General features: G+C 27.7%; 1 protein-coding gene and 1 pseudogene across 1 annotated transcript; both read right to left on the bottom strand.

Moving 5' to 3' along the window:
- Positions 1 to 766: 766 nt before the first annotated feature.
- On the bottom strand, positions 767 to 1,641 carry LOC107418777 (elongation factor 1-alpha-like; annotated as a pseudogene).
- Positions 1,642 to 9,543: 7,902 nt separating this feature from the next.
- Positions 9,544 to 11,095, bottom strand: LOC107418787 (uncharacterized). Its single transcript, XM_016027483.4, has 3 exons — positions 10,260 to 11,095; positions 9,907 to 9,984; positions 9,544 to 9,827 (listed from the first exon to the last, which is right to left on the bottom strand). The coding sequence occupies exons 1-2, from the start codon at positions 10,902 to 10,904 to the stop codon at positions 9,910 to 9,912; spliced, it is 720 nt and encodes a 239-aa protein (XP_015882969.2). The 5' UTR covers positions 10,905 to 11,095; the 3' UTR covers positions 9,544 to 9,827; positions 9,907 to 9,909.
- Between the last annotated feature and the right edge of the window lie 4,323 nt (positions 11,096 to 15,418).

The following is a 15,418-nucleotide window of genomic DNA, read 5'->3' as shown; positions in this document are numbered from 1 at the left end:
ATATATATATAAAACCATATAATTATATCCACAAATTTACAATAATATAACATATGATATGGTAATATAACAATTTCATATAATAGTTAAATATAGATATATATATATATATATACATAATAAACCTAATACTACTTCTTTAAAAATAATATAAAAATTTTTTATTAATAATTATGTTTTTAATTTTCTACATCTCCAATATTCTTAGGTATATTAATTTTTATTTTTTCAATATCCATAAATCCATACATGTATTAAACATATTATATTTAAGCAAATAAGTATTATTTTAATAATTTTTAATTTTTATTTCTTTAATTAATAAAAAATTAATAATACAACCTTAAATATGTTTGATATTCCGTAATAAGAAAGTATTAGTTAAGTTTTATTAATAGTAAATTTAATATATTAAAGTTATAATTTAAAAAGATTATAATCGTGTTGTGTTGAATTGACATGTTTAGTTATACGAGCCAATTTTTCGGGTTAAACAGGTTAAGCCAAAATTGACACGTTTAATTAAACAGGTCAATTTGGATCAATTTTAGATTAAGTGGGTCAATCTGAAACTGACACTCACCCGAAATTAATCTATTTATTAATTGTATTAAACGGGTTGACATGAAATTGACCCGAACCCATTTATAATAAATCCAGACCCACTAACTTCGTATTGTTTTCAAGTCATGTCACCATATCATGACCTAAATTACCAACCCTAGTCCCAATGGTAGATACTTCTCAAAAGCTTCCACAACCATGGGTTCCATTGGAACCATCTTCACAAACCCAACCTCACCCTTTTCAAAATATTGGGGCTTCACCTAAGCAATATGCTTAAGTTCTTGATCATCCTGATCATCAGTACCAGACATCAAGTTGGACTTGCTCATTATTTCCTCAAACCTGACAGAACCATGAAAGGTATGGCAATGAAGCATTGCTATGTATCCATTAGGAATTAAACATCCTGCAGGGCAGTTCAGTATAACAATCGAGATGTAAAGCTAATAGCTTGTTTTGCAGGATCATTCTTAGAGTTGGATGCAACATATCCACGTCTAAGATCAGTCTTCTTTTTCATCATGTGGATACCAACAATGTCACCCAGAAAGGCTACCTAAACTGATTCACGATTCATTCCAACAAACTTAACTTTTGCAGTGAGTCCGGTTGGTGCAATTGTGATCTTCATACTAGGCTTGAGAATTCCCGTCTCAATTCGACCAATTGTGATGGTACCATTTCTGCCAATCTCATCATGATCCTTAAGTGAAAGCCAGAAAGGCTTGTTAGAGTGTCTTTTAGGTTCCCGAATTTCATCAAGTGCTTCAAGGAGAATATGATTATTTTACCAGTCGAGGTTGGTAGACCTTTTAATGAGGTTGTCACCCTCTGAACCAGATATAAAAATGAAAGGAATATGGGCAGTGTAGCCCACCCTTTTCAAATAGGAAGAGATTGACTTCACAATTTCATTATACCTCTCCTCAGGGTGCTTGGGAGTGGTGGCTAGGCCTAGCAACGTGTCGTATTAAATCGTGTTCGTATCGTGTTATGTCATGTTAGCGTGGAATTAAGTTAACCCAAACACGAATCGTTAAGCTTTCTTATGAAAACAGATAAACCTGAACCCATTTAATAAATTATCGTGTAACCCTTCACCCAAACCGTTAATCCATTAACAATAAATACAAATTTGAAAATTTAAATATCACTTAGTTTTGAAATAATAAAATAATATTTTTTAAAAAATTACAAAAATTCTTGTTTGTTTTTAGATTTTTTTATAAACTAAACTAAAAAAGACCAAATTAATATATGTTTAATAATAAATTAAGTAATTTTAATATTATAAAACTTATATAATTACCAAAATATCCTTCTTTAATGGGTCTAATAGGTTTATCATGTTTTACCTGTTAAAACCTATTAATTTATTGGATTTTATTGGGTGAAACTAATATGGACCCAACACAATATTGTCAATCCAAATCCGTAAATTATCGTATGGGTTCGTGTCATATTATCGTGTCGTGTGAGATTTTTCCAGGCCTAGTGGGGGCATCCATCTAAACACCATCGATTAACATCATATAACTATTTTATATATCAAAAAGAAAAGAAACTATATGAAGAAAACAAAGATTAAAATTTGCTTATATAAAACTACACAAAGAAACAAATTCATTCAATGCAAATTATAGAAAAGGCTAAACAAAATGAGTACCAACTTGACTGGAGAAGGGAAAGTTGAAATGCAATTACAACAAAATCATTTAGAAATTGACCTGTGATAGGATACCTGATGTTGACCCCTAGAAATATTTTTAGGGCACCATTAAGGGTGGCAATTCGTGTTATCGTGTCGCGTTCATATCAACCCGTCTATTAATCATGTCGAAATTGCTCAACCCGAATATGACCCGTTTATTAATCATATCAGAAATCTTCAACCTGAACACAATCCGTTTAATAAACAAATAATCTGACACGACCCGTTTAACCCATTTATTAAATTGGTCAATTTGGGTCAATACAATCCATTTACACAGAATTGATCAATTTATACGAAATTGACCTATTTACATGAAATTGATCTATTTATACGAAATTAACCCATTTACACGAAATTTATCTAATTAAATAAATTACCTTATTTAAATTAATTATTTCATATAAAATAAAAATAATTTAGTCCTTAATTAATTCAAAATTAAAATATATATGTAAAAACATATAATTATAGTTACAAATTTACAATAATATACCATATCATATGATAATATAACAATCTCATATAATAGTGAAATATAGATACATATATATACGTAATAAACTTAATACTACTTTTTTTAAAATAATATAAAAAAACTTTATTAATAATTATGTTTTTAATTTTCTATATCTCCAATACTCTTAGACATATTAATTTTTATTTTTTTGATGTCCAAAAATCCATATATGTATTAAACATGTTATATTTAAGTAAACAAATATTATTGCAATAATTTTTACTTTTCATTTTTAATTAATAAAAGAAAATCAATAATATAATCTTAAATAAGTTTGATAGTAATAAAAAAGTATTAGTTGAAATTTTATTAATAGTAAATTTAATATATTAAAGTTATAATTTAAACAGGTTATAATCATGTCGGGTTCGGGTTAAACAGATCAATTAGAAATTGACATATTTAATTAAACGGATCAGTTTCGGGTTAAGCATGTCAATCCAAAATTGATACGTTTATTAATCGTATTAAACGGGTTAATCCGAGTTTGATCTGAATCTATTTATAATAAACTCAAACCTGTTAGCTTCGTATTATTTTCGAGTCATATCACTATGTCATGATCTAAATTGTCACCTCTAATAGCAATGGAATATTGTCAGGATAATTTGGTAACTGTATGGGAGAAGTTGAAAATGGCAAAAGGGAAAAAGGCAAATATGGGAATTAAAATAATTTGCTTTCTATTTGTTTACAAGCGAGTAAATTTGTTAGTTTGTAAAATTAAACATTTAATGCAGGTGTATCTTCCCGTGGCAATAACACTGGCCTTTCTAAAATAGGTAATGTCTGCTTTCTCAAAAATCTATCAAGATTAATCAAATTGTTAAGCAAATAATTAGGGGGTTTTGATTCATAATTACCAAGTGTGGGCATCAAAAGGGAAAGTTCAGCAAATCTAGCCATCTTAAGCAGCAGACCAGTTTTGTATCATATCTTGGATTTCAATGTCACCAGTTTGAAAAACCAAACAAGAAATGAAAGTGTTCCTGTTGGAAGCAAGAAAACGCAAATTGTGCACCAATTGCTCCGAGGAAGCATAAGCATAAGGGTTGGACCATTTATTGTCCAGTCCAATAAGGAAAAAAAAAATAAATAAATAAACGTGCGACTGGATTATAATAGTAAACGTATTAATATTCTAATCCGATCATATCCAATGCATTGATGCAAATAGATACATAATGGAAATAGGTTTGTGCTTTACTTGCACAAGCTCGTCTTCTAAATAAGATTGACGCATGTAGTTTATAACCATTTTGTTCCCCATCATTTCTTTTTAAAAAAATAAATAAATTCCATTTTCATATTATTAACACCCTTTTTCTTGTTTTTATTTTTAGTTTGCATAAAGAAATGATGAAGTTATGCAGAACATTTTGATCCTTGTATTTGGTAATTCGTACAATCAATAAAATTCGTACAATCAGTAAAATATTTAATTTTTTACAAATAAATTTATAATTATTTCTTCATAAAAGTTTCTAAAAACATTTAGCCAATAGCAAAAATATATGAAAAATAATTATTTGGCATTAATTTTTATAAAAGCAATATAAATAATTTTAAAATATGAAAATATATGCAACTAAAAATAAAAAGATAAAATATTGGAAAACAAACGTTTAATACATATACAATTATTTCTTCATAATGGGAAAAAATCAAAAGACTAATGGAAAAATGATTATTGGACAAGAATTTTTATAAAAAGTCAGATAAATAATTTAAAAATATGAAAATATATTTTACTAAAAAATTAAAAAAAGAAATAAGAATTGTTTTTGTGTACAAATAAACAGAAATAAATTAAATGTTTATAAATAAATAATAATTATTTGTTCATAAAGAATCACGAAAAAAATTAACCAATAAGAAAAAAAAATATTTGAAGAAATAATTATTTGACAAGAAATTTTATAAAAATCTATATAAACAAATTAAAAAAATATTTTATTAAAAAATAGAAAAGATTAAAAAATTTTATTTTCGAGATAATATAATATCTAATTTTTAGAAAATCTCTATTGTAACGTAACACTTAAATTTATGAACTTCTTGTTATACAATAAAATAACAAATAGCAATATATATGGTCAAAAATATATACAAACTTAATGTGGTATTTCGAGTGACTGGCTTTTAAAATAGTGAATTAGATGATAAGAAAAAGACAAACATGAAAACATTTTGTCACTCTCTCTGTACGTATATTGTTTGTGATTTTTTTTTTTTTAATGTATATGTTTTAATATTTTTAAATATTCAAGCCCCTATATAATATTTTCTAGTCACAATTTTTCTGAAAAAAACAAGTGTTATTTTTCCAAAAGGTATATGTGTCATGTTTCTCAAATATTTATGTCGCTTTTTATAAGAAAATGTAATTTTTTTTCAAACAAAAAACAAAAAAAAAATCATAATTTCTCTAATTTGCTTAATACTGGTTTAATGATTTATTCTAAAACAATGTACTTTTTAAATACTTTCTTATTCCTTGTAAATAAAACATATATTTTTGCAGGCTTTTGAATACTAGTATTCAAAGCTTAGAAATAAATATTTGGATAATTTGATTTACCTACAAAATTTTATAACCCCACTATATTTTATACACGCTTATTTTTAATTCAATTTTTATTATTTACACTAATAAATTATATATTTTTTACCCTTAAATATAATTAATGTACACTACATCAATTTTACCCCTAATTCACTGTGATTGTTCTAATTTCCAAATCGATCTCGCATTATTCATCTTCAACCTTGTGCAGAGATAGACTTAAATCTAATTGATTTGATTGCTTGAATCATGAATTTTTTTTTATAGGAGTTTGAATTTCAATGGAAAAGCAAGTATTTCTTTGAATATACAAAAATGAATGACTTCATATATCATTGAATTTTCATTCAGTTTATATAATTTGGATCTAATTATCTACTCCGATATGTGAAATCCAGATGGGTTCAAATTGTCCAGGCTATATATGCCAAACGAGTTCACTTATTATTGAATTTTTGTTTCGATTTATATATTCTCGATCCAATTGTTTTTCCTGATATATATAATTCGTACAGAGTCAAACTATCTGGGTTATGTATACCAGATTCAAATGTTTTTTTCTTTTTATATATATAACCCGAACAAATTTAAATTATCCGAGTTACATAATCCAAATGCAATCGTCTTTTCTAGTATATACAATCTAGACGAGTTAAAATTGTCCAAACCATATATATCGAATGACTTCAGAATTTCCATTGCATTTATTCCCATTTTTAAAACAATTCATGTGAAGAACCAATAGAACGAGAATTAAGGGGGGAAGAAACACACACACACACACTCAAAGATAACAAATAAATCATACAAGAAACACACACACACTCAAAGATAACAAATAAATCATACAAGAAAGCTAAATAGGGTTGAAAGGAATGATTTTTCAAAATTTTTTTTTTCTTTGTTTGTCTATCTTTTCCTCTTAATCGCTAAATTTCATGGTCTCCATTATTAAAGTTTTCTATTTTTTCTAAAACTCCATTCACACACTCAAAGATAATAAAGAAATCATACAAGAAAGCTAAATAGGGTTGAAAGGAATGATTTGTTTGTCTATCTTTTCCTCTTAATTGCTAAATTTCATGGTTTCCATTATTAAAGTTTTCCATTTTTTCTAAAACTCCTTTGTAACGTGCATAGTATTTTATTTTTATTTTATTTAAATATTCAAGGATGTTTTAACCTTTTATTATAAGATATTTTTGGAATATAAAATATAATTAAAAATGTAGTGTCGCCCCAAATATTTTTGGAGTATTGGTGTTATTGCCCCCTAAATTACATTGAAATTACATTTTGCCATTCTCAACAGGCCTACACCCCACTTCAACATCAAAACTATTAATAAAATAATAGTTCATAAATTAATCTAATTTAAATATACAAATAAAATGAACCAAAAATAAATAAAATACTATATAAGATGCCATGTTATTTAATAAATTTAATTGGTAAACTATCTTGTGGCTCTGGCATTACCGGTTATATTCACCTCTATTAAGGCGACAAAAGTTGCTGAGTCAACATCCTGCTTGAGTAGATGTTCACTCTAAAATGCTGACTAGGGAACGACAGCCCAATAAAGTTGCTAATTAGCTACGGTGTAAACCATTGCTAATAATAATAATAACAACAATAATTAAAATAAATTAAAGAAAAAAAAAAAGCCACCTAGCCTTTAATCTCTGCCCGCAGCCCGCTTTAACCATAAATATTGTATTTTCATTTGACTTTTCTATGGAAGAGGATGTGTTCCACTAAAGAAATAAATATTCTGGAGAGAGACGTGAAAATAACAACTAAAAATCTTTATCAAGCTCGGACACCAAAGAGAGTCATCATAGATAGGCCTCCCATAACATTAAAAATGTAAATCAAATTTACACATTAACATTAACACGCTTGATTGATAACGTTTATACTTTCTTTTTTTTTTCTTTTTGTTTTTTTTTTTTTTTTTTTTGGTTTAGAAGCTTAAACATATATGAATGATAAATAACTAATATTATAGTAATTTATAATGATTATTAAAAAAAAAATTACATTTATCAAAATGAGCATCATTTTATTAACAGTTTGAAAGTTTGATAGATTTCAATTTGGTATTAAAATAAAAAAATACATTTATCAAAATGAGCATCATTTTATTAACAGTTTGAAAGTTTGATAGGTTTCAATTTGGTGTTTTAAGTTTTTTTTACCCCCTCTTTAATCTCTTATAGATAGTTTCTTTAAGTTTAGACGCCTACTTATCATTTAAAGTACAACCTAGTTATACACAACTATAGTAAACCATTAAGAAAAAAATTAAAAAAGCATAACTATTTCTAAATGCGGACTGAAAAATTTTCAGAAAGAATAAGCACCTACCACTGAAAATAGATGGATTTTGGATGGTATACTGATCAAGAAGTAGAATTGGAGTTCCACAGTATTCATATTTCATAGCATATGCTTCAACCACTCATACCTTAGAAAGCCATTCTAGTTAATCCCTGACTTTCTGCTTTTGAATATATCCAACTCCAATCTCCATGCTACTTTCTTTCATTTGGCTTCTCTGTTTTGCATACTTCAAGCTCATTGACACCCAAAACTCGTGCTTTGAATGCCAGATTTGGTTATTTAAGATTCATTTCAGATTCAAAACTATGATTTTTTTTTGTCCTGCAATAATCCTTACCAATAACTTCACAGCTCCATCGCAGATAATCCTCTTGGCATATTTGTGAAGTACTCCTCTTCAAATGTTTATGATGCTCACTGAAAGAGTATTAGAACTTATGTACAATCTCATTAATCCTTCGGGCCTTTTCAAAAAAAGCTTTCACAAGGTACAAGAAGGAAGCTGAAAATTAAATGAAGCATACAGGTATGGAGCTACTCAGAGAGGATAAACAGTATAGATCAGCTTCTCACTTTGAAAAACTTGAGGAATGGCCAACTGATCTTCAACAGGACTGGTATTAAAGATGCCAAATAGTCATCACGAGGAGATGTACAACTTCCAACTGACATAAAAGAGAACTAGATATGGTCAAACTCTCAGTGAGCATCTATAACATACTATCGTTAACAATGGGGGATATATCAGGACTACTGAATGGCTCATGCCAAGAAAAGGGACAAAATTCTAGTGAAACCATTCCTTTTTGAATAATGTAACCAAAAAGAAGAAGATAACTTCTGCAACTCCCTCTTTGATTCATATCAAAACCAATTCCCCTATAGTAGTAAGCCATCCAGGGCACCTACTATCCATATATGGTACTAAGTTTACTTGCTTAAACTAAAGTTTATAACAGAAAGTGCTCAACAATTCAAGAGCACCTACTAGTAATACAATCTTATATATTTCCTTCCAAAAAGCGTAAAAATCAAGTATCAATATTAGCAGGTATTACTATACCACATTATGAAACATAAAAAGCAAGCTGTGGCAACCTAGTAGCTAAATTAGCCTGCATTGCTGGATAAAACAGTCTCCTTCAATGCATATTCATTGTTGCACAACAAGAATGAACCCTGTTTTTAGCTTTTGAATGCAGCTGATAATGTAGACTTCAATCTAGCGGACATTTGCTTTCCCACCTTCCAGTTTCAGATATTTATGGTGTTTCTAAAATAGAAGTCCCCATATGCTAATGCTTCTTTTAACACAATGCAGTCCCAGAGCAACAACCTTACCTTCAAATAGTTGTGAGAACCATGATAGAGTACTATAGCAAGCACAGCATTTTGAAATAATCCATTTTCAAGTTCGAACTAATTAAATTTTGAGCCATAAGAATTAAAAGTTGGAAGCATTTACCTGTAATAAAAGTAACATTAAGTATCTAATTATAGGGACTACTTGATGGCTACCAATTCAGTGCCTTTAAAGTAGCACTGCCAAAATATGAAAGATTCCAACATTATGATAAAAAGAAATTAAGCTATTAGACTCATGTATTTAACATCGGAATACACACCCATTACCATTTCCATCCCTTTGCAACCCAACCCAAAGATTTGTAGAACAGTAATGATAAAAACTTGAAAAAAATGTAATTATTTTGTAGCACTGGCTAATGCCTCGATTTGCAGCTCTGTCATGAACATAAAGGAGAAATCATAAGGGGTTCTTTCTGAACACGTTCAATAAATTGTATTCATGTAAACAATAAAAGAGCCATAGCATTTTCACACCAAAAATCCTAGCTTTCCCCTTGCAATTCGATATGTTATGTATTTCCAATAAATCAAAACAAGGACTGGAAATAGCCAGTACCATTAGCATACGAACGTAATTCTGATACATAACAGGAGGTCAGAAATTATTCCCAAATGCCATTTTTATTGAATTTTCCAATTTACATAACTTATATCTATTACCATTATTTAGATCACAATGCACAATGCACAAGCAGTTAGTAAGCAGAACATTAACTCCCAAAAAGCTAGCTATGCTTTAATCTCTTCCCCTGCAAAACCAAAAGCTCAGTCACAAATGATCACAATCTGACACAGAAATTTCATAAATAAAGAGGAACTGGTATTCACCTTTCATGACTCGGGAATATCAGCAACTTTGTATGAATCTGGTGAAACTTCTGCCAACCACAATCCCGGGAACAATAACTGCAATATTTAAGGAAAACAAAGAAAAAAACACATTGAGATTTTAATTTTGAAAAAGTTAAAAAAAAAAAAAAATCGTTAATGTCGGTATAAATGATCAACAATTTAGAGACCCTTTTGGATAGAGCTTCCAAAATCTAAATTTTAAACAACGATTGTTTTCCAAGTAGCTGACTTTTTAAAAAAATTTCTCTCATTTTCATGTATTTTCTCAGAAACCAAACAAAATTTTAACGCCAAAAAATTTTAAAAAAAAAAGGTCCCAACTTTCTTACGTCCAATTGTTTCTGAACGGTTCTTGATCTCTTCTTAGGCCTCCTTGGCGGTCTAGTCCCAACCATTGCTGCGAAATCCTCCTCCACCTCTTGCTTAGAAAGCGAAACCGAAAACTTGGCTCTCTCTTTCTTCTCAACCGTCAACTTCTTCACCGGAGATGACCTCGATTCGCCGTTCGTTTTCACTTGCTCGGCGGTTTGGAAATTAGACGCTGCTCTTCTGGTCCTCAAATTCCAAGGTCTGCTCGCCTCGGCCTCCGCCTCCGCCGCCGCCGCCGCCACCAACGACACGTCCTTAGCTCCTTCTTCAAGAATACTAACCTTGAGCCTCTTCGCCGCAACTCTGAGATCAAGCAAAAGCTTTTCCCGAACAGCCTCGATGTTGTTGCTGTCGTCATCGTCCATTTGGGTATTCGAAATCAGACCCGAATCGCGAACTGGGTTCGGCTTGGAATTGGATTTGATACGAAAGGGATCAGATTTTTTCAGCTCCGACCCAGAAGATCGGTGGTGATGGGTCGGAGCAGACTGTTCGTCGGAATTTGAAGGGATTTTGATGCAGCGGAGGAATTTTTGATTGCCCCATTTGAGGTATGGTAAGGAGAAGTTGTGTAGTTGCTTCGATCTTTCAGAAGCCATAGCCATTAGAGCTCTGGCGTTCTCGCTCACTATACGGTTTTTTTTTTTTTTCTTGTTCTTCTGGGTTTGTTTTTATGTGTTTCAAATTCTTCGGAGAATGAAAGACGGAAAAAATGGAAGAAGATTTTCGTATGGTCTCTGAGAAATAAGAATCGCGGTATATATATGTGTGTTTGTGTGTGCGTGTTTACATATTATATTATACGAGACACAGAGAGCGGTTTTAACGTTCGGGTAGAGAGTTTGAGGAGCTGTTTGTTTCCAACCACACTGTTTCTTTTTTTTTTTTTAATTTGTTTTTTCACTTTCGGGGTAATTAGGAAAGAAGATTTACAAAAATAAAATTCGAAAGTAAAAATATTATTGGAAATAATTTTGATCATAGTTAGAAATAAAAACAAAAAATAAATTAAAAAAAAAAGAAATAATTTTTCATTTTTTTTTTATCATTTTACTCTGGCGGTAAAATAGGCATATTTTTACTTTTTCTTTCATAGGATAGTTGAAGACCCATTTACAGTATTTAAATTGTGGATTGCATTTTAGTGTTTTCTAATTCAAAAAAGTTGTAGTTTTAGTCCTTAAATTTAAAATATTGCAATTTAAATCATGAAAATTTCAATTTGTTGGATTTTGATCCAATTAGATTTCTCAAGTATTTTCTTTAACTATTAAAAGGTATTAAAATGTAAATCTTCGAAACTATAAAACTTAAATTGTTACCAACTAAAAGTAGAGGATCTAAATTGCAACAAAAATGATCAAATTGCATTTTAATAATTGTCATATGAAAGTTATGTGTAATGGAGTTGTTAACCACCTTTGGCAAGAAAATTCAATTAGATCAAAATGCAACAAATAAAAATTTAAAAATTTAAATTATAACATTTTAAACTTTAAATCAAAATGCAACTTCCTTAAGTAAAAGATATTAAAGTGTAATTAACTCTTTCAATTATAATTTTGACTGTTCAAAAAAAAGAAAAAAAAAATATATATATATATATAATTTTGGGGGAATTTTTTTTTTTTTAATAGAAAAGCATGTTAATATTAAATATTAAGCTCTTTGAATGAGAATATTTATTAATTATTAGTTAGAAAGTCCATCCAACTCTAAACAATGATAACTACTTTCACTTAAGAAATGAAATTTCAAAAATAGTCATACAAGTTAAAGAGACTCCTTAACTATGACTGGGAACGGCAACATATCAACTTTTTGAATTTTCTAGCTTCCTTTGAATGGTCCTTGTGGTTGAAATTTGTTTCACTTTACCCCTATTTGGTTTGTGTTGTTCTTTGTTGAAAATTTAAGAGCTTATGGAAAAATTAATTTTTTATTGTTTGGATGATATATTTTACCAACCAATGAGCCTTTAGAAAACAATTTGCTAATTGAGGGAAAGTTTGAGAGAACTTGTTTCATTGTAAAATTGTATTATTGTTTTCTTTTGTGCCAATCTAATAACAAAATTATTATTTTCCACAATAATAATTTAAAATTTAAATTCTTTAATTTCTTTAAAATAGTATATTATTGTATTTACTTGTATGTTATTTTTATTTTAAAAATATATAAAACTTTCGCATAATTGAATCTTATTATTATTATTATTATTACTATTATTAATTATTATTGTAGTTAGTATTATTTATTATTATTATTATTATTATTATTAATATTGGTATTATTATTATTATTTATTATTATTATTTATTATCAATTATTATGATTATTATTATTAATACTATTATTGCTATTACTTGTAAATTTGTTAGTGTTGTTATTATCATCATTGATGTCAACTGTGTATGCATCATATTTGTCCAATTGAGCAATTATGATAGCCTTTGGACAAGCATTATAGCATTCGAACAAGTTACCAAAAATCTTGATATGTTGTATCATTGCCATTATTATTATTATTATTATTATTATTATCATCTTCCATCTGTATTTATAAGTTTGATAATTCACGAGACACCATAATAACATGTGATTGTAATAAGTGGATGCTGTAGGTGAGTTTGTGCTATTGTTATAGAAGTCTAGAAATTTATGAAAAATCTTGTAGTAAGATGAGAGAAATAAAATAATATGATATTAAAGTGTACTTTCTATATAGAGAATTTTGAAGCATGCTCCATCTTTAAGGAAAATGTTATCAGATTTTTTGCAGGATTGTCCAATAAAATTTTTCCAGTCGAAACCCACTTAGGGTTCCAATAAAGAGGTTTGGGTGGGTCCTGGCACTTTAAATTAAAGTGTTAATACTTCTTTTTATTAGAAAAGAATATTGACATTAAATGTTTAGCTAGGAGTAATTTAGCTATTTCTGTTTGTACTTTAAAGGGAAAAATATATAAAAAATAGTCATACAAGTTAAAGAAACCCAGTAATTATAAATGTACGACAACATGTAACTTCTTGAATTTTCTAACTTCCTTTGAATGATCCCTGTTGTCGAAATTTGTTTCATTTTTCCCTAGTTTGTTTGCATTGTTATTTGGTGAGAGTTTAAGAGTTTATGGAAAATTAGTTGGGTATTTAACACCTATATTATTAACCTTTCGTACATTGATTTTAATTTTTTTCTTTTAACACTTTGATCCTTAAACTTTAATTTTTATGCACTTTGGTTTATAAACTATTTTTTGTTCATTTTATAACAGTTTTAAGGCATGTGGTACATTTGATACAATATTTATAGGTCTGATAATGTTGTTTAATTTTGCAGTTTTATTGTTTTACTGTTGCAGTAAGTATACTGTATACCTCAAAATTACTAAAATATAGATTAAAAAAATAGTTTGCGGACCAATATTTATAGGTCTGATAATGTTGTTTAATTTTGCAATTTTATTGTTTTATTTTTGCAGTAAATACATTGTATATCTCAAAATTACTAAAATATGAATAAATGAAAAATAATTTCCGGACCAATAGAGTATACAAAACTGAATTATAGGGATTAAGTGCCCAAAAAAAAAAAAAATGAGGTTCAAAGTGTTAAAGCCTAATACTTGAGGGGGCATAGGTGCTAAAATACCAAATGATTTTCTTTGTTGTTCGGATATATGTTTTACCAAAAAAAAAATTTCTAATTAGGTCCAGTTTTGGAAGTGCAAAAGTTTTTTTTTAAAAAAATAAAAATCGATTCTGAAGATTATATTTTTAGGAATTAGTTTTTCAGAAATCAATTTTTTATATTTGGTATATGATAGAAAAATTAGGACATGTAAATAATTAAATTTGATTTTGTATAATAAATTAAAAATAAAGTTTGTATTTTCAAAAGTTATAAAATTATTTTTACAAGATTTTAAAAAATGACATTTCTATAAGTGGAATAACTTCCCGCAGAAATAGGAATATATTTTTCTAGGTCTACATTTTTTTATCTCAAAATAAATATACAAATATATGAAAATTTTTACTTTTTAAAAAAAAAATATATTTCCATTAACATTACCATTTAACAAACAGATCCAAAATTTGAGACTAATTGTTTTCAATTTAAGATGAAATTATTGTTCCCTAGTCACAAAGTTACAATTTTTTATTTTTTTTTTAGTAAAAGCTCATAGTTCAAATCCCAATAATGCTTTATAAAATAATTTTTATCAATCAAATTTGTAAAAGAAAATGATAAATTGGATTTCATATTTTTAGAATTTAAAAATACATTCGGTAAAATATTTTAAAATAAATAAAAAAAATATTGCAATAGCTAAAACTTTTATTTTTCTCGCATAATACATTTTAGCATTACCAAATTCGGGTAGTGAAGATAGATTTTTGAAAAACTAAATTAAAAAAAAAAAATGAAGGCATTCTTTCTACACGCTGGTTTTTTCTCCTTCCACTACATTTTACATAAATTTTTTAAAAAGACCCTTTTTTATTTAGGACAAAATATTTATTTTTATATTACCAAACATAGTTTAATGTTTACTAGATTTTTATCTGAACAATATTACAGTGCTCAATACGTATTAACTGAACAGTATATATATATATATATATATATGCTTAGCTAACAAAAACTAAATATACATTTGATCTTTAAAAAATAAAATACATTTTGTCTGTAAAAAATAAAACTTTTATATTAAAAACATAGAACGTTAATTAGTATAAAATATAATATAATTTATCGATATATGTTATTTAATTGTTTTAAATGTAATTATATTTATAAAGGAGATTTAAATACCCTCCAAAGCTCTAACCTTAATCATATTTTGTTTTGATTTTTTTTTAATAAGTGTGTTTTTGATTTGAATATTTTACTAATTAAACATTCTCCATCAAATATAATTCAATTTAATCAAGTATAATGTCAAAAAATACATAAAATTATAGTTCATTATTAATATGTATTTTAGTTGATGTATACTGAACATTTTTGACATTTTTCAGCTAGAATCTACTAAAATTTAAACAAGGTTGAATAACCTTAAATAAATATTTTATCTTAATTTAAAATATTTTAAAAATTACATAAAATACAGTA

The sequence above is a fragment of the Ziziphus jujuba genome, chromosome 2 (assembly GCF_031755915.1).
Source record: "Ziziphus jujuba cultivar Dongzao chromosome 2, ASM3175591v1".
Classification (NCBI taxonomy): Eukaryota; Viridiplantae; Streptophyta; class Magnoliopsida; order Rosales; family Rhamnaceae; genus Ziziphus; species Ziziphus jujuba.
This window is presented reverse-complemented; position numbering and strand designations above follow the sequence as displayed.